General features: G+C 41.6%; 1 protein-coding gene across 2 annotated transcripts in view; it reads right to left on the bottom strand.

The window, feature by feature from the left end:
- LOC116328115 (zinc finger E-box-binding homeobox 1-like) overlaps positions 1-19,178 on the bottom strand; it is a 70,934-nt gene extending 51,756 nt beyond the window's left edge. Inside the window, exon 1 of one of the 2 annotated variants that reach the window (XM_031749823.2) lies at positions 18,967-19,178. In XM_031749823.2, the coding sequence (XP_031605683.2) occupies positions 18,967-19,024 (58 nt within the window). In that variant the 5' untranslated portion in view covers positions 19,025-19,178. Of the gene's footprint in view, positions 1-17,404; positions 17,603-18,966 lie in introns of those variants that run through there. The other variant, XM_039602340.1, reaches the window with a different exon arrangement.
- Positions 19,179-20,023: the final 845 nt, after the last annotated feature.

Below are 20,023 nucleotides of genomic sequence, written 5' to 3'. Positions count from 1 at the left end.
GCTGGTTTCTGCTTTACATGTTAATACTGTCTCCACTGACCTTTCCTTTTAAGACTGCTGCGGGTTATCGCACTAAAAATGTCATTAAGGTTCACCTATTAAGTCTTCAATCGCCTATAGCGCTCTTCTCCTTGCCTGCCACAGCATTAGAAACATTTATAATGTAATAATTACCATTAAATATAATGGGAAAAACTGCGGTTGACAGCTTCTTGAACATGTGCCACCTGGAGGACTCTGTTACCTGCAAAATCACCTGTTTTTAAATCCATGCCTTCCGTTTTGTAAGACATGCTGTGGTTCATTTCCAATTTATAGAGGGACAAATTTAATATCCATTAGGCCCTTGGTATTGTATTACTGGTGCAAGACAAAGGATATCCTATAGCTATAGCCAAATCAGCTACTGCTGAAGCATGCAGCTAATCATACCATTGATCAATAAAACTCCAGCATCTGTTCTCATGAAGATGCTGCAATGCAAACATTTATATTGCCAAACCTATTCTTGACTGGCTGACGAGCTTGTAGCACAGCTGATATTGCAACGCACAGGAAAGTTTTCTCCTCCACTGTGTGTTCACCACAGGTGCCTAAAAGTATCATGAGGTATTTATATTCAGTATCTTATTTTACAGTTAAGCCATAAATCTTTTTTTTTCTTCACCTTGCTTTTAGGCTGTACACTTGGAAAAGTCCTGCCTTCATAATTCATGTCCTTCCTTGCCTTACATTGGTCACTGAGTTTTACCAGGAAAAACACTTCCATCTTATCCATAATAATATCTGTGAGCCTGATTTATGCCCCAGCAGGTACCACTGCACTGCTGTGGTCATCTTGTACTCTCCCAACATTTTCCTTCTCACCTGCTCAGTATTCAAATCACACACTCTCCCTCACTGGCACAAAACTTCTTCGGAAATGGGTCGGAGAACTGTGCTGGTTACAAAGTGCTGCTTAGCATCAGCTAAATCTGAGCTCTATGATGTGCGAAAAACATGACATCTGTGTGTTTAGCTGTGTCTCTGTGAGAGCTAGCCTTTAGGGTAGAGGGGTGTATTGCCGCAAGCAATTTCTGTATCCGTGCTGTGCTTCACTAGGCTAAGCTACGCTAAACTAAGTGCCCAGATTAACACTGAGACAGTCATTGTGTGGGACTGGCCTCAGATTCAGGGTAAGCATGCCGAAGCACAAATGGCTATTGCTGTCATGTCAAAAATATTCTTGGATCACACCGCTGCCCTCAGATGTCTGGGCAAACGAAGGTCAACGGTAAGGTAACATCACTCAAAATGTTTGCTTTGGAATAAGTGCACAGCCAGTTTTCTCAATGAGAAATGAGTTTGTTTAGCTTCGTACCAGTTCCTTAAGGGTAGAGTAACATAAGGAGGTTGTTAAAATGGCTAGGTTAACATCTGGCCAGGGGACAAGCGTTGAAAATGAGGCATTTGGCTAACACAGGCAGTTTTACGGTTCTGTTGATTAATGTGCACTGTTCCTGGTTCTTTGTTCAACTGTTACTGGATATTTGGAGGGTAATCCAAATCTTTTTTTCCCCTGATATATTTACTGATAATCTTAATCAGCATGCAGCTGGCCAATTCAGGGGTTTGTTGCAAATGGAAAATGCTGAGTTCACTTTTTATTAACTCCCCCAACTAGTTATCAGCCTACCGTGAAAAAGTTTACTCGACTTCAACAGTGATTATTCTGCTACGTATGCAGATGGTGCTGTAAACAGCAGTCACAGCTGCTCTGACAGAGAAACAGATGACGGCACCAATTATTTTTATATGAGATATCTCAGGGATTAAATGTGTAGTTAAACGTCTGTACATTGGCAAAAAAAGCAGTTTTGATCTTTACTTAAATGTGTGTTTTACAAACTACAACCACTCTTGCAGATTTGTATTTGAACATTTTAAATGTAAAATATAATATAAATATCATCTAGCAATGCATTTTCACTTTAGCTATTGTACTAGTCCATCTGTGTTATTGCACACTCACAGATTAAGCCCTGGTGAATGGGTCGGTGTATCCAGTCGGCAGCCTAATCTCATAATCAGAACGCAGATGGAGAATGGACGCAGCTCCAGCTCCATCATCCGTTCCCTACTAACGATATCTCCATCTTTCACATCCAGCAGGCTGCTTCACACCATCCCACCATCTTACATCATATTACTTAATCAGCCCACAGTATTTTTGGCACAGCTAGCACAATACCGCCCATCTACTGTATGTCAGGAGTTGGCAGCAGCCATTGCAAGCTCTGCAGGCAGCAATCTGGCACGTAGCCTCGCCTGGCATGGGAGTTCTGTCCAAACTAAATGAAGACCAGCCGCTGCCGTCTGGATGCCGGACGGTTAGCTAGCTCTCTTTGAACGGCTGTCAGCGAGGGGCGCGTCAAGCTGGGAGATGAGACTGTGCCCAGGCACCAGAGAAGCTGGCACTGCTGAGGGCAGCTTCATGTTTGAGTGTTAGAAAAATCAAGCAAGGCAACGACACCCATATGCTTTTCAAGTTCAGCTGAACCTCTCGGATGGAGGGAGACGGAATGGGAAGTACTTTATTAAAGTGATTCCAATTGTGTGTGTTTAGTGTAAATTCGAAAGGCTCAGCTCTCACAGCACTGTCTGAGAACATTTCAAGTGTCTTAGATGATCTATTATTGTACACACAAGCAGATCAATTAGTCGTATTTGGTGCTTGAAAACTTAGTTCTACCTACGATTTGCAGCTCCTAATGTCTGAACACAGGAAGGACTGAGCAGTGATCCTCCCTGTATAGCCTGTGGAAAATACTGCTTTGTTTGGAGAGCATAATGAGATGCTACCCTACTTTTCTTTTACAGGTGTGTTTAGGGAAAACATCAAAAATAAACAACTCAAAGCTGTTCCGTGCGTGGTAGGCAGTAAAGACAAAGGCATAATCCTCAGCTTGCAGCCGTACAAAGCAAACTCCCCAGATGTATAGGTAGTCTGTGAGGTTTGTGTGTGTGTGCGTGTGTGTGTGCCTGCCTGTTTACCCAGTCGCACAATACAGGGAGGAGGGGAAGGAAAACACAGGGACAGGCAGGACCTTCCGAACGCAGTTTAACAAAATGTCAAGCGCATTCAGAACGCCATTCGACTGAAATGCCATCCAGGCGAGGTAGCAGAGCGACAAACAGTGCAGAGATGGAGCTGCGCAAAGCGAATGCCAGACAAATATTTATAATTATAACACCTTCGGACTGATAATGTACTTGAATTTCTATAACAGTTTATGGATTCAGAGATTTAAAAATTCCAAACACCTAGGCCTGCACAGTGTTGATTTTTCTGTTAAGCATGGCTGAATGGGATTTACACACAGTGCTTCTGGAAGTGTGTGCAGTAAAGTTAAGTATGCGTTTTGGACAGGGTTGGAGTTAAGAATAAGAAAGTGTGGCACTGGACACTGCAAATTCGAGAAGCATCCTGTTTTAAAAATAACAAAAAAAAAAGAACGTCAAGTCTAATGAATTCATGAGGCCATTTTAAAGAAACAGGTTTCTGCCTTAAATGAGGGGGAAAAAAGTCTGAAGACTCTACTTGAGAGAAAGCATGTTTACTCAGACCAGCTCAGTCTGTTAAGAGGTACTGGGCAGGAGTCTAGCTTTCTTCCCCTGAAGTGTGGTATAATATAATTGTGCTGAAGGGCTGCACGCCATGGGAGGAGAGTTTTATATCGAAGCCTGCCTGCTGTAACGGTGTCAGGTGGTATTTATGAGACTTGTAATGGCGCTGAAGCCTAGGCACACCTGCCATGCTGGGAAGGGTACACACACACGCACACACAAAAGCACACATACACGTTCACTGGCAGCAAATCCTTCAGTTTCCTTGTTTCCGCTTGTTTTTAGCTGTTGTTTGGATGCATTTAGGTGCTCGGTTGCTCGACGGGTTTTATGTACACAAATAAAAACATGTCTTCACATGGATTCAGTCTGAGAGAAAGCAGAGTCACAAAAGCAGTTTTCCCTTTTTCACTGGAGCAGCGTTTTTCAAGTCAAATCATCATCCAGCCAAAAATGAAAAGAGTTGTTATAGTAATAATTTTTATTAATCTGCTGATAATTTTCTCAATCTTTAATGCCTGAAAAACTGACTTAACATTTATCAGTGAACACGGTGACACATCTAAACTGTTGTTTTGTCAGAGTAAAAGTAAAATACATATATAAATATATTTAAGCATAGTAAAGATAACAAAGCTCAATAGAATAAACTAATAATGGCTTCCTATAAAAGTGGTATTTGGGTTTCTCTTAAGCCTTTTCTGCCTCTTCAAATTAGAGAAGGCAGACTAACTAAAGGTTGGTGAGATTAACTCCAAGTACCTCTGAGCTCACATTAAGATGGCTGCTGCATGAGACTAGAGAGGAAAAACAAAAAGTGTTGATGAAATCAAGTCAAGACGTGAAAGCTGCAGCCTCTGAGCTGCACCTGTGCCAAATCTCTCGTACCTCTAACCCAAAAAGAAAAACTGCAGCTCAGACAGACTTGTGCTTAAGTTTCGTACATGATGAAAGCAGGAAATTAAACGTTTTACCCATTGACTAGAGGGGCTGAGTTTCTAAAAGTCAGTAGCTAATCTGGTATCAGAAGTGTCGACTTATTTTGCTTGGTTTCTATCATCAGTTTGATATTACCGTAACAGTCTGTATGTGAAAACCCATCATTTAAAGCACAGTTTCTGTCCCAGCCCAGCAGCTCGCCAGGCTTTGGGAGAATTTTTAAAATGATTTTCTTAAACAAAACAACTCTCAAGTTAACTAAAGTATATTATTTACCTATTGTCACTTTTTTTAGGGTTGGAATGAAAGAGGTTAACCACGATCAGATGTCCTCTGGCTGGTAGAGGCTGTGTTACTTGCTCTTCATGCTGGAAATGGGAAATAACCTCTCTCCTCTTAACAGCTGAAGAGTCTCTCTAAAGTCTCCCTGATGTGGAGCCATCCCAACATACTGGTTTTGCTGGAGCAAGAAGGGAACATACATTTGAATCCTGTAACACCAAGTGCATCAACCTTGACATGTGAGTTATTGAGACCTCTACATTTTTTATCTGCATGATTTTCTTTTTTCCTGAAAAACCTGATTTCTACAATCAGACACATGCAGTGCACAGATAATCCACCAGGGATCAGTAATTCATGCACCAGAGGGTCTTCTATTGAGCCATCCAAAATGGCTGCTGTCAGTCAGTGGCCCACAAGTGACTTTTCAAGAATATCTTTGCCAATTTGGAAAAAGATAGAGTAAGAAAGATTGTTACTGATACTTCAATAGGAATATATTTAATGGATTAATGGGATGTAAAACTACTTTTAAAATCGCCAGATGCCAGATGTAGCAAAAATTAATACAAATTAAAACTCACATATGTAAATTGATATTATATTTCTTTTTTTTATTCAGAAGGTTCAATAAACACTGTAGTTTCAAAAAATGTGAATTTTCTGGTAATTCATTCATAGTTCAGGCTTTACAGGGGCAAGTATTCTTGTAATGGTGCACTGCTTTCCCACACAACTGCTTGACAATATTAGTCCTCCCACCTCATTCACTGGACTAATGTCACAATGCTGGAATTAGTAAACACATTGTACATATATATAGACCCAAACCAGCTAATCTGAAGCAATATGGCCTATTTTTAATATTAATTTTAAAATCGTATAATTTTAATGCAAAAAAAGAAAAGTTTTTCATAGTCTACAAACTTGATCCAAAAACTAAATATCGCCTCATTTTCCACCTAAAACTGTTACTTTTGATAGACATTAATAGTATTCGTATAAACTGCAACCTATTCTGACTGTTTTTGTGGTTTGACATCTGATATTTATACTTCACAGCGCAGACTGAAAATTACACGTGATCTCAACAGGTGTAAAGGTTACAGCTTCCCAGCACCTTACCTCAGCATTAAGAAGAGACACCTCTGCAAAAATGATCCTAGGCTCTCTACAGTTTTATGCAATGAGCCCAATATTCACTGCAGCAAAACTAGAGAGGAAACACTGGGAGGACACAGAGGTCCTGCTACAGTGACACATTTTTATAAGCAAACACCCCACAAAATCACACCTACATGTATGTTTATGGCTAACAGCTTCCATCTTCAAAGTCATTTTTTAATGTTTGCACACAGACACACACATGCAGTGTACATATAGACTGTAAAGCCGATGAAGGTGGCCTTCTCAAACGTGTCTTCTTATGTGAATGCAAAGCAAGCCAAAATCCCACGGAGAGGCAGCAACACAAACACGCAAACGAAAAGACGAGAAAGCCTGCACTGTCGTTGCTCCACTCTCCACCTCTTGTCAACTCAACAGCTGACACCTCAGCAATCAAGCTGCAACAGCAACACTGACACCAAAACTGCTTTGATCAACAGAAATATAAGTGCGTAAGCACAGCGGCGTTCTCAGCGGCAACAGAGAAGACTGTGTGTCCTATATATCCTGAATGCTCTCCAAAAAAACAACGCGAACGGGAAATAACCATAAATCCAGAAAAGAATAAAAGCAGTAAAAACAGGAAGGAGACGATTTTTACTCAAGTTTTACTCCAATGACCTGTAGTTTTTTATGAATTAATATTCAACCATGAAACTAGACAACAGCTGCTGCTGAATTTCTGAATCAATTTGATCAATAAAATGTCAAAAATTACTATGCTGTGAAACAAAGAAAAGCCTTACAGCTGAGCAGCTGAATATGCTCCATATTAATCAACTGATGAACAAATTGTTTCAGCTCTACATCTACACAAGGATATGAAATACAAAACATTTCAGCTGCTGCTGCCCGGATCTTGGAAAATGAGGGACAAAAAAATCACACTATAAGCACCGTTTGATTAAAAACTACTATCGCCAAATGTCCTCATCAAGCATGGCTGCTACACGAAGATATTCATGGCTTTTTTTTTCTTGTCCATGTTTATTCTCTGTTCATTCCTGTAGCGCTCATTTCTGCTCCTGAAGGGTCCAATCACTGCAAAATTAGGATCCTTACCTTACAATATAAAGCGCCTTGACACAAATGTTGTTGTGATTTAGCGCTATATAAATAAATTGAATTGAATTTAACTGATTGCATCTGGAGAGAGTTATTACTCTTTAAGCTGATCAAAAAAGCCCCTTAATGTTAAAAAGTGTCTTTGGTGACAACCTTCAATCCTAAACCTAAATATGTATATTTGAAAGTATTTTTCCTCACTTCTATTCCAGAAGGTCGAACCAGGAAATATTTTGCACATTTATCAACCATTCGATGACTCATTTTTGCATTTTTTAAATTTTGTCATCAGTCCGTTAAAACGATGACTACCACAATCGGTATGCTAGTGGAAAATCCCCTTGCTTTTATTTTCATCCTCGATATGAATTAGTCTCCTCCTCCAGATGAATTCCAGTTTTGGACTACACCTGGAGATGACAGTTCTTCTTTTGCTCCGAAGAGCCAAGGAAGGGTCGCTCTTACCAGAAACTGCTGGAGGTGGCTAGCTGCTTCACGTGACACCACACCAAGCTCACCAAGGCTTCAAAGTAGCACAAAAAACATAGCAGCTGCGGTCCAAGAGTGTGGAATTACAGTGTGCCTGCGTGACGAGAGGAAGCTCATTATATTCCTCAATTATATTTGTCACAAAGCACTTGGAGATTAAGACACAAACACTGCTACTGCCACGAATAGAATCCAAATCTGTGCAAAACACTGTCACAGAGTCGCCATAGGCTGAGTCGCTATCATGGCGTGATTCAATAACAGCAGCAAAAACACATATTCAAATAAAATGCTTGCAGAGTATGACTTTCAGATACTGCTGACACCCTGCCAAGAACCACTGTGGAGTGCTAATGTGGTTATTGTCACAGCTTTGGTACAAACGTGTTGCTTCTTGCCTACAGCTCATCAAAACCCGTGCGATCTTCTCACGCAGCAAGCCACCTCAATTACGGCAGCGTCACCTCCGGCTCCATCGGCCCTTCATCCTTCCAGTCTGGGAGTAATTCATGAGAGCTGTGTGGCCTCCATTAGCACTCCTCCGCAGGGACGGGACAGACTCTAAAGCACAGCATTCAGGGAGCACACAGGGGCCCCGCACTTTACCCTAACAGCTTCATCAACCCTCCATCCCTAGAGCCTCACACATACACACACACACAATCTCTGGAGGGCCCAATTAGCAGCCATCACCTGTAATTCAATAACAACACTCCCTTTCTTTCAGCCACTCCAGCTCTCTCTTTCTCTCGACTGTGAATTTGCTTGCATAATTTAAAAAGAACGGCGCTTAATGTTCTCCTGCATCAACAAACTAATCTAAATCTACAATGACAGTTTAATAGATTTGAATAGACTTTCAGATCGTGTGTGCAAGCGAGGTGCGTTCCACCTTCTCTACTTTCTTCCTTCTGGTGTTCACTTTCACAAGCTTCATACATCATCCTGCTGGCTCCAGGGACAGCAAATCAAGCCCACGGGATACGGAACAGATGAGAGACAGAGTTCACAATCCACATCTCTAATCAAATCCTCTGTTCTCTCCCAACTTATTCAGCTTCCATCCCTCCTATGTGGCAAGTAAAGGAAGGGAGTGAACCCCACAATAAAGAGTAGCTTAACCACAAAAACTACAGGCAACAGAACCAATGAAAGATGTGTCCTGCGAGCAACTTCTTTTGTCCCAACAACAGACCAAAACCAAAGCCTTTTCAGTTTAAATGACACAAAAAGAGACATTTTCATTCTGGATTTGAGAAGTCTAAACTGTCAAATGCATTTTTGTTACAAAAAGAAAACAAATATGAGTGTTTTAGTTTCCAGTTAACTTCCTGTTGATCGAGCAGACATGTGTTATATCAATAAACCTAAAAACACCCATTTCTACAAGAAGACTCAAAAGTATGAGTCAACACAGGAGACTTGGGCCAATATTTCTAAGATTTGAAAAGTTAAGTAAAACATTTCAAAAAGATCAGTCATCATCTACACCAGGGATTTGTGTTATCAGTCAGGGAGATGAGTACAGAACATCCAGGTATACTAACAGCTACAGAATACAGTATACAAATATGACTCCCACGGTGTTCCCTTTAAAGACAAAACAATCTCAAATAAAAATCAAGCAGCAGTGTGAAAGGTGAGAATGAATTGCTCAGCTGTGCCTCCAATCTCTTCTTCAATCTTTCTTCCAGTCCCAGCAGCAGGACAGGTAGGACTGCTGGGACACTCCTCTGAGTCTCAGGAGTGTCTAATGAGTCAGGCCCTTCCTAACCCACCTGTCCACTGCTCTTGATTTATGTCTCCTGAGACCAGAGGCGCTGCCAGGACGTCGCCCTCCTACTCCTACAGTTGTTTTTTTTATAGTGTTTTCTTTTTTTGGTTTGGGTGGAAGTGGCTTACTATGAAGAATGAAAACATAAATGTAATTAATCACAGTGACGTCAGACAGAAAGTAAAAAAAAATACTCAAATTTGCTCTCAAATAAGCAAAGAAACACAAAGGGAAGCACATTTCAGATGCAAGAACTAAAGAATACGATGTCTGAAAGGTTACTGTCAGACAGAACTGAAAACTTTAAAGTAGTTTATTTTGCAGAATATGTATTTTTTCCACTTCTGGAGAGGAGATGCATAATGCAAATCTGGCATTACAAAACCTGATTCATTGGTGTACGTCTAATGTTTAGTCAGCTGACCAGCTCATTACTCAAACAGTCACTACAGCTCAGCTTGCTGCTATGACTCAGTGGTAGTAAGAGAAGAAAAACTCTTTAGTTCTGTATTGTGTCAAATGTGGAGGTCAGAAGTGAACTTAGGTTTTATTTTTTTAATGATTCCACTGCTGTGCACTTTACTGCACTTTAGTTTATTAATTTCATCTTTCCACTTTTACTCTGCTCTCAGCTCTGCGTGCATTTTTTTGTACCACCACACCTGTCACTTTTTGGTTTACCTTTGAGAAGTGTCCCAATTTTAAACTGCCTGTGATAGGCTATACCCGCTTGTATAGCCTATCACAGGCAGGTGGCACTCCACTTCAGTGACCAGCACACGCAAAAATTACAAATCAGCTTAGTCTCTACTGTACGGCGCCCTCGGCTGCGGATCGGCGCTTTGCCTGGAGGCGGCGTTCACTGATTTCCTCTGTTCTCCTTTTCCGGCGGCAGAAGAAGAAAAGAGAATGGAGGATGGCAGGGTATGCAAATTGTACCGCCGCCAAAGGAGAAGGAGAGGAGTTTCCCACTGGCTGAGTGCGAAACGAGTGCTCCCCCTCTCCCACTCGCACAGGACTTTGAATGGGACTCTTTCTTTTGAACACACTTGCCTGCACGCACACACACACAAACATAACCCACAAAATCTCACAAAAGAGTTAATGCATTAAATATCTGAGTGCATTAAAGCGCTCTTATAAATGAACACGTATGCATTATTTTAAGGCGCTGGTCAGCAGCAGCAGAAGGCAAGGTGTCTTTCACAGATCGGCCTCCCTCCCACCGTACAGATTAAAGTCTTAGCTGCTAGGGGAACCTCTCAATGCATGAATATTCAGGTGGCAGAAAGGGAACGAAAAAAAGGCAACAGCAAAGCGTGTTAATTGTGAAAACGGGTTAGACCACCTGTAAGAAGTTTGGCAGTTCCTCCGAGATTTTATGCACTGGTGGCGCTGGAGGTAATTTTCAGTTCTGGTTCCACATTTGGCTTTGTTTAGAGCGTAGGTGGCAGAGAGCAAACTTTGTCTTCAAAACATCGATTTTTAACGGCGCTGTAAAGTCAGAAGGATTTGGCCTAACTATAATCTTATTTTAATATGACACGGCAGAAAATGAGCTTTCTGGTGCCTCTCAAAACATTTTGTTTTCAATCATCCGGGAAGAATAATGACTACACTCTTGCTTTTTCAAAATGTCTCAATATAAAAGCCTCCTCACATTATCACACATTATCATCAATACTGTTTCTCAGAGAGGATTTTGAGATAAGATTTCAGCAGCATTAAGCATAGAATGACTGAAAGGAATATAGAATCAGCTAAAGTAAATGCAGCTTTTACAGTAGCAACTAACAGAATAAAGGTAGTATTTAGTGCTAATGCAGAAAGGCCGAGGCACTGATGACGGACACGTACAAAACAACATGTTTTAATGGACAAAGACGTCATCACATTTTGAAGTGAGCTCTTTCAAAATGACATTAATACAGTAAACAGGCACAGTTTAGTTTTCACAGCCTTTTCTTTGACTACTTCCTTGTAATCTTCATGCAGAACAGAAAGAAATTAGCACCGAAACTCTGAGCATCCTCATTCTGGTCACTGCCGCGCAGTTTCTCTCAGCATACGGCCTCTTGTACTGTACCTTCTGCTGTAACACAGCTTGAGGGCTGTTCCACTGACCTCTGACCTCGCCGTGAAGGACACAGAATTTGCCTGCATCTTTTTTAAAAAATATATTTATTTAGACAGCTCTGCTCTTTGCAGCCTGAATGACACAATTAGTTGGTCTCAGTTTCATGTCAAATCAGAGGGCGCCGCACCATTTCCTTTTCACCTTGACTAAAAATAAGTCTCACGTTGAGTGTTCACGAGCTGCAGGGGCAAAGCGCTCACACCTGCATGACAACAGGCACGGCTGGGCTGGGTCATGTTTTTAGTCATCTGTCAAGTCACCACAGCTAATAAGTTGATTGTGATTGTTGCTGCTATATTTGGTTTACCTCAGAGCCTTCACACATGTACAGTAAGGCAACATGAATGCGACGCATCAAAAGAAGCTGCTACAAAAGAAAATGTTTGTTATGTTGGTCACACACAAATGTAGCGGATGAGGTAATAACGTCCGCTGAAAGGTGGAGACGCTGCTATGGTGCACTACTTCAACAGATTTCCGTGTTGACTTTACAAATCTAAGTGGAGCACATGAGTCACTGCTGGATATCTATCAAAAAGGACTCATGTTTTATTAACCGGATCACGGAGACAGCATTCAAAACTATCAGCTTTCTAATACTTTCTCTGTTTGGGCCATTCGTTAAAATATAGTATCTGATCAGCTTTTAAATGTGCATAAAATGTGAATTCAACCAACACAATAACTGTAACAGTGACTTGAAATGAAGCAAACTGACAGTATAGCTATCAAATACCTGACTGTGTTACTTTTTCTTTGTTTGATTGTTTTTTATTTACCGAGTCAAAGAAAAAGCTACGTTCAGCAGCTCTCTTGTTCAGAAAGGTTCACCAAAGATGGTAACCCCACATGATTTGGCAGCTTTTACTCCCGATGTCCTTCATGATGTGATTTGTGTTTCCTCCTGCTGACTGTGATAAACTCATCTACGTATTCATATTGAACTTTGATGTTACCAACAGATAAACCGTATAAACTTCAACTTAATAAACTGTCTGACTCTTTTATCTGATTTAAAGCTACCACTACGGAAACACTGTACAATTCAGAAAGCTTAAAAGCTTAAACAGTCATTCAAATCTAATGCATACGTCTCGATTAGGCTACATTGAGTCAGCTGCCTTCACTTTCCGCGCCTGATCTGTCAAGGTGCCTTTATCAGCACACGTCATCTAATTGAAGCAACAGCATTCAACGGGAACCGCTGATGTTCCCTCACAGGCACTTTGTTAATGCATGTAAATCCAAACAAGCAAGTCTGTGTTGTCATGCAAAGCCTGGAGGAAAGTAGCAGCTTCCCACCTTGATGCTAACATCCCCACAATACACAATGCACACACACACAGAGCTCAATTAGTCACAGCAGCAGCATCAGTTAGCCCTGATGCACCTCCCCCTCCGGACCATAAAAAGCGATGGGGAGGGGCTAATGCTGAGCGGCTAAAGACATCCTGTAGTGCTTTGTCATTCCACAGGCCCATTTGTGCAAAGGAAACACACACACACAGCTTCAGGCTTTTTAGCACAAGGCGAAAGTAACTTCAATGATCACTGGCCATAGATCAATTAACAGCTAATGTTGACCACAACCACTTCTAATACCAGTCAGACCACTTCCCTCTGAAGCGCTCATCTACCTCACAAATAGCAGAGGCGGCTGTGCGAATAAGTGTTCACATAATGCTCAAGTAACATTAAACATAATAGCCTTACATGCAACAACTGCTTTGGTTAGAGCATGTCCAGATAAAAATACAGGGTAGCATTACAAAAACAACTTGGATTTTGTGTAATTCCATTTGCTAAATGCAATTATAAGCCATTATAACGTCAATCATTTGATACCCAGCTAATCTAATGAGTATAACAGGGTGAACCCAGCCAGTGTTAGCATGCAAATAAATGTTCAGCATTACCTCTGAGGCCTCACATGACTCTGTGGGACTGTGTGAAAGACAGCTGCAACTGGAGCACCTGAGGGTGACCTCAAGAATATAGTTCAGACATAAAGATAAAAGAGGCCTATTAAACAGGCTGCCGCTTTTATATGCAACCCATCTTCCCGTAACAAAAGGGTGTGTGCAGCTTTTCTGTGTTGCTTTGCACCAAAAATACAGTCCTGCACAGTGAAATATCAAGCAGTGATTTGAGATAATAAGCTCAATTAAATAGAAGTTACGGTCTTTACACAGTCAGGCGAAGCTTGGTGGTACAACATGCAAGACATTAACAGTGCAATACTGCAACTAGAGAGGAGTGCTCATAAATACAAGGGAGAATGAAAATGCCATTAATCCACACATCAAACAACAGCAGCCTGATCAAAGAGGCCCAGCATTCACTGATTCACACCAAGAAATGTCTGTTTTGTTGACCTGATATTAAAGAGCAGTCACTGAGAAGAGTCACTGAAAGCTGCCTGTCACTGCAGCAGCATTGATTCTACTGGCAATGCTCCATGTAATTTGTCCAAATGCACATCTGCCAGTTAAATATTGATTATAACTAAGAATATTTGCATTAGCACAACATCAATTCTAGAGGTACAGCTGAAATCAAAATGGCAACCTAAACAAAAACAACCCCATCAGCAATCACTCCAAGAACAACTCTCACTTCCAGAGTACAGACGGTGGTGAGTCCTGGCTCGCTTTTAAGTATGAGTGGTCCAAGCCTGGGAGTAGGCCGCTGTGTTTATCCTGTCAAGGTATGTTAACACCAGGCTGCATTCCTGTAGTCCCTAAATTGCAGTGTTAGATTACAGCCCAGCTGAGAGTGCAGCACTTTAAAGGCGCTGGATGACGAAGCCGTGACCAAAGCAGCGGCAGCAACAGGCAGGGCACATGGAGGGCACACACCTGCCATTTACAGTTGTACTGCAGACACTTAGCATGGCAAAAACAACTTCACACTTTAGCTTGAGCTCTTTTTGCTGCAGGACGTCTGTATTATATACTTAAAAAATAGAATATTTGTTTTATGTGCACTAAATGCACAGATTAACTTCATTCTGGAAAAAAATTAGGGTTACTGGAGGTCTTTGCTTGGCTTTTACATCGACGTGTTCACAGTTTCTGATGCCTGGTGGAAAATCATTTATGTTGAGAGCCAGAGGAAGGCCAGCTCTCTGCCAGCTATCATTAAAACCAGACAGGTTGGGTTTAGTTTGTTTAGATAGGCGAGAACAATGCTATTTGAAGTTGGGTGGCACAATATCACAGCACAGAGACAAGTGGAAATGAGACCCAGTGCTCTTTCAAGCAAACTGCCATGTGGCTTGTTATTAATGGATGAAGGCACAACTCCAGAAAGTGACAAAAACCAGACATGAAGATGTTAAACCTGACATTCGGTGCTGCTCATACATAAATAATATGAGCCAAAGACAAATCAAATTATGTACTTTCTTTATCTTTTGGTTCCTAACTAGCTCCAGAGGAGGCACTGCAGCAAAGAGCGCAGTCAATGATTAGCTTAAATTACAAGGTCTGGAAGCAGATCGCTATCATCGCCAACTTGACTTCTATCAGTGACAGATTACCTGCTCCGTCTGATAATGATCTGCTAATGTTTTTGTTAAGCGCTCTGGTTCAGTAAAACCTAATTGTACAAAGCAAAGAAATGCAAAAAATCAAACTGGAGATTTCGAGCAAGAGGAAGACAAATGAAGGCATAAATGGGCCCTTAAAACATAAACAAAGCAGATATTAGGCTAATAATGTACAATACAGCTATCAGTGGTTTCAGTCATTCTTCTAACGTGTAACTGTAAAATGTGTTATGAATCATTATAAAAACTTAATTAAAGGGAGCAAGGCAGACAAGACCCAGGGAAATGTGAGTTGTTAGGAGCAGAGCTATAAACAATTACCTGATTGTTCTACTGACAGAAAATTAATTGAAGAATCATTCTCATATTCTATTAGTTGATTAGGTAATATTATTAATAAAAAGTAAACAGCATCTGAAACTACTGCTTTTGCTTTTTAAGCTTAATATAGGTACTCTTTCTACTGTTTGTGGAGCACAGCAATAGGGCTGCAGTAGTATGGAGACTTTATGCTTTACCAAAAATTGACAGATACTTATTATTTATAAGCATTTGCTGATCTACAGCGTTTAAAAAAGTGAACAGACTAGTGATGTGATTGAAAGGTGGTAGCATATTGTTCAATGTGTCAGAAACACACACAAACTTACAGCTTACTGCTTTTCTGGCAGTTGTGTATTGCAAAACAGTGACATCAAACTTGTGGCAGTGGAGCTTTGGTACACCTGAGTCACACACAATGCTCTGTCCTACTCTGTTTCTGCACTAGAATCAGACTAAGAGATAATAAAGCAGTTGCACAGATGCTAAAAATCTACTTGTCCTCCTAAACTTAAAGTAGAACAGGACTTAATAAAGCAATCAGAACCCAATCAATCGAATAAATACAGGTGAAATCTAAGGGATATTCATCCCTACACCAGACAGAATCTGACGGGTGCATCATCTCCTTGCTTCCTCAAAAACCTGTACATACATATCTGATCGATCAAAAACGTGCTTCTGTTTTCATTCTTACGTGATGCAATAACTGTAGAATGCCACATATATTTCTGAGATGTTCACAACTATGAAAAACATAAACCACTGCAATCCTACACAGTCAGCAACTTGAAAATGTTATCTTGGGGTTAGTGAAATTATAATAAGCATCGCTGGTAAATATGTGATAGTTTATAGGGAAAATATACAAGCATTCAATCACAAAATGAATCTGCATATACCTAATTAAGATGTCTTCCTCCTTAATGAGAAAAACTATTAAAATCTAAAAGGTGAAATCTATCTAAAATTACCTAAGCAACCTGAGTTATCACCTGCAAGGCCAAGGATGAGGAGGTAATCCAGCTTTATTTAATTATAAAGGTTCCATTTATATGAGTATCAGGTAATGTGAGCATTTTAACGTGGTAAAGAAAGAAGCTTTTGAGGGACTTTAGTTGATTAAATCAGCAGCTGGTTGCCACATCACGGTGACGACGACTGCTTGGAGGTCATGGTACATTAGCACAAGCTAATATTTGGTACATCAGCTCTTTTAAAAATCGAAGAGGTGGCTCAGGATAAACACTGTGTGTGTCACCTGGATCAAAAGGTAACAGGAAACGAGAAAGAAAACACGCAAGAGGAAGGGTGGAAACGAACCGAAAGGCAGAAGGCGGATGGGTTTCACCTGCAGCACATGAAAGCGCTGCGCACTGAATCACAACACCTTTTGCCATCTTGATTGTGCGCCCCATTATACGGACCGGGATGCGCTCCTTTCCCGTTACAGGCTCGTTTCACCTCAAATTTTAGAGGATGTACAGAAATGAGGCGCTAAGAAGCATTCCCATCAAGAAACTGTGGCTTAAACGCCGAGATCGCCACGAGAAAATCGGTGAAAATACACCTTTATAGGTGTTGCATCACCTTGCGTACCTGGCTGTCTCCGGTCCAGAAAAAAAGCAGCAACCCCGCCTTCACTGCAGTAATGGTACTGACCGCCATTCCCTTCCGCACAGTGCTCGGGAAATTGTATAACGAAGTATCAGCACAATGGATGGACACGGGAGGTTTGACGGTGAGCCACATAATAAACACTGTTATCGCACATGGTGAGGAATAAGAGAAGAATAGCCACCTTATGCGCCGCTCATTTTCCAGAGCAGACACACACGCACACACACGAAGAGCTGTGGGGTGCACTCGAACAAACGAGGCAACCAGTCCCACAAAAATACATAAAAGGGGGATAAATCATGTTCAAGTGGGTCAGAAAAACGTGTCGATGACATAAATCCCGCGAGAATAAAGAGGGGTTGTTTAAAAAAGGGGAGACGAGCAACCATGCGAAGCTGGCATGGTGCACACGGTGAGAAGTACCAGAAATAAATATTTAAATAATCACGTCTACCTGCACAAGTTGACATTTGGAGCGGTTTTTCTGGCTCCTCACGACACGCAGAGCTTTTAGGAAACGGCGAGCAGATCCTGTTCCGTGAACGGTCGAGAGCCGCAGGTGTTATTTGTGTTTATTTATAGGCCATTGGTCAGCCCCGTTATCCGCGTTCAGGTAAACATGATGATGATGATGGTGATGATGATGATGATGGCTCCTATGTAGACGCACAGAGTCACCGTCGTGTCGTCAGCAGGAGGGGGAAAAAAGGTGCTTTCCAGCCCCTCGGCTCACACACACACCATGCCTCATAACGGTATCCAAAAATATATATATATTTATGGGTTTACTTTTTTTTATTGGTGGATGCAACGAAAGAGGGGGAGAGTACAGGTAAGGAACTGGCCAATGAGGGAGTCCGGATGTAGGTGGGTGTAATAACGTTAAATTTAGACAGCCCTTTGGAGCCAAACTCTATTTACACTTTCTTTACTTCGTAACAAGAATGAGATCGTTTTCATAATGAGATATGTGAGATAAATCCCCGCGATCCTGTATAAACACCACTAAGCAGCTAACCGGCAATTACGTATTATTTTCTTTTAATACCTAAAAAGCAGCAAAAACAATATATATTTTCAGTATTGTGGCGTGTAAACAAACCCGAATTTACCAGTAAAAGAAGCAAAAGTCGAAAACGTGTAATTGAAACAATCTGCGGGGGAATCGAGCAAAAGCAAGCCGAATAAGGAGAAAATGCTAAATTAATAAAGGTACGCTGGTTCAAACGGAGACAAAATGCATGCACGCGTGAAGATAAACTCGCGAAACCTACCTACTTCTGCAGAGTAAACAATACAATATACACGCTTACCTTAAGTAAGACAGCATGTGTACTTGCAGTTGGAGCAGGGAGGGGTAAAGTGGACTTGAAATAAACATCCCATGGCTTTGCCATCACCGGAGCAGCAAAAATAAATAAATAAATAAATAAATCCCATGAATCCACCACAACAGCGTGATCCACCATCCGGCCGTCAAAACAACACCCATAAAGTAAAGTTATCTTCAACGGGGAGCGACCACCAGCTCCGTCAGGGGGGGCGAGCAAGCAGCAAGTTAGCATGAAACTAACTAACACCGCAACAACCTCGCCCTAAAAGCTCACACTCTCAACTACAAGCTGCGCTCAACGGGCCACGTTGTTATGCGAAAGCCCCGCAACCTGCCGCCAAGTGCTGCCGTCGCTACAAAACTGACCAAAAAAAAAAAAAAGTGGAGAAAACAAAGAGCAAAGTGGAAAATGCAAACAAGTCTAAAAGCGCTCCTCGGGTTATTCTAGCAGGCAGATAACGGTTCACTCAGTCGGGTTTGCCCCATGCACCGCTAGGCGGAGAGAGAGAAGCCAGCCAGGTATAACGGTACACCACCACACTGGGATATGAACGCACTAATACGAACCAAAACTCCCTGAAATGTGCTCCAACTAACTTCCAAAAGTCCCCAGAAGAGGCGGACAGCTCATCGACAGCCCGCCTGACTCGACCAGCAGCGGTTACGGCGGAGTTTGGACTTACCGCTGCTCCTCCTCGGGTTCGCCTGTTTTCTGCGCTTACACCTGGGGCCATCCGCCATGATCCTCTCGCTGAGTCTGAAACGCAGCGGCTTGCAAGTCACCTCCCTCCCTCCTCCTCCTCCTGTCTCTCCCGCCTCCCCCCACCTCCTCTCTTCCTCACCCCTCCCATCCACTTTACGACATCACCTTCTTCCTCGCAGAAACACCTGGTTTGCGACAGACTGCCCGCTTTTACGGCATCACCTTCTCAAACACCTCAGCACATGGCCCCTCCTACTGGCCGCACATGGGCGAGCTGGGAGCTCAGCTGCTGCTGCTGCTAACACTGCTGCTGTGTCAGAGTGGGTCCTGCTGGCACGCTGGCTGTGTCACCCACCTGACTGCTGAGTGGAAAATTGAAAAGTGTAGCAGTAAGGTGTTTCTCTGCAGGTGGAAAATAAGGGGGGGGGGTCAATAAGTCACTGATAAGAAGGGGAGGAACACTGGGAAACATACAAGTCATATCCATGTACTAATTAATTAATTAAGAAGTCAGTTTCAAGGTTTCAGTTTTCACACTTTATCAGCAAAGTGGCAAATTTATTGTTGATTAGTTACAACTGATAGTTACACTGGAGTAGTAGGTGATAATGGAAATACTCAAGTACAAATTAGTACTCAAATAAAGTTCCTGAGTATTTCAAATTCAAATATAGTAGTCAGTGTTATCAGAGACACACAGAAGCCATAATTTACTGTATATTACATTGTTGTGTCATTATAAATAGTCTACAGTGTTGTTGAGGTGAAGTTAATTTACCTTTTTAATAGCTGTGTGGTTTTATCTGTAACAGTGTAGCATGCATGGCGTGTTTTTAAAGCGTGTTCTTAAAGCCCTTAAATAGATGTGATGTGGTTGAAGTGTGATGTATAAAGTAGCCGAGTGGTAAATATTGTACTTTTTAGCTCATTGCATGTGCTTGATACCTGTAGTTATACTGCAGATTTAAATAATAAAGCAAACTATAGTCGAATCAATAAATGAAGCATGTTGTAAGTGCATGTATTATATGTTAGAA

The sequence above is a fragment of the Oreochromis aureus genome, linkage group 18, assembly GCF_013358895.1.
Source record: "Oreochromis aureus strain Israel breed Guangdong linkage group 18, ZZ_aureus, whole genome shotgun sequence".
Taxonomy (NCBI): Eukaryota; Metazoa; Chordata; class Actinopteri; order Cichliformes; family Cichlidae; genus Oreochromis; species Oreochromis aureus.
The sequence above is the reverse complement of the archived record's forward strand: the minus strand, read 5'-3'. Positions and strand labels throughout refer to the sequence as shown.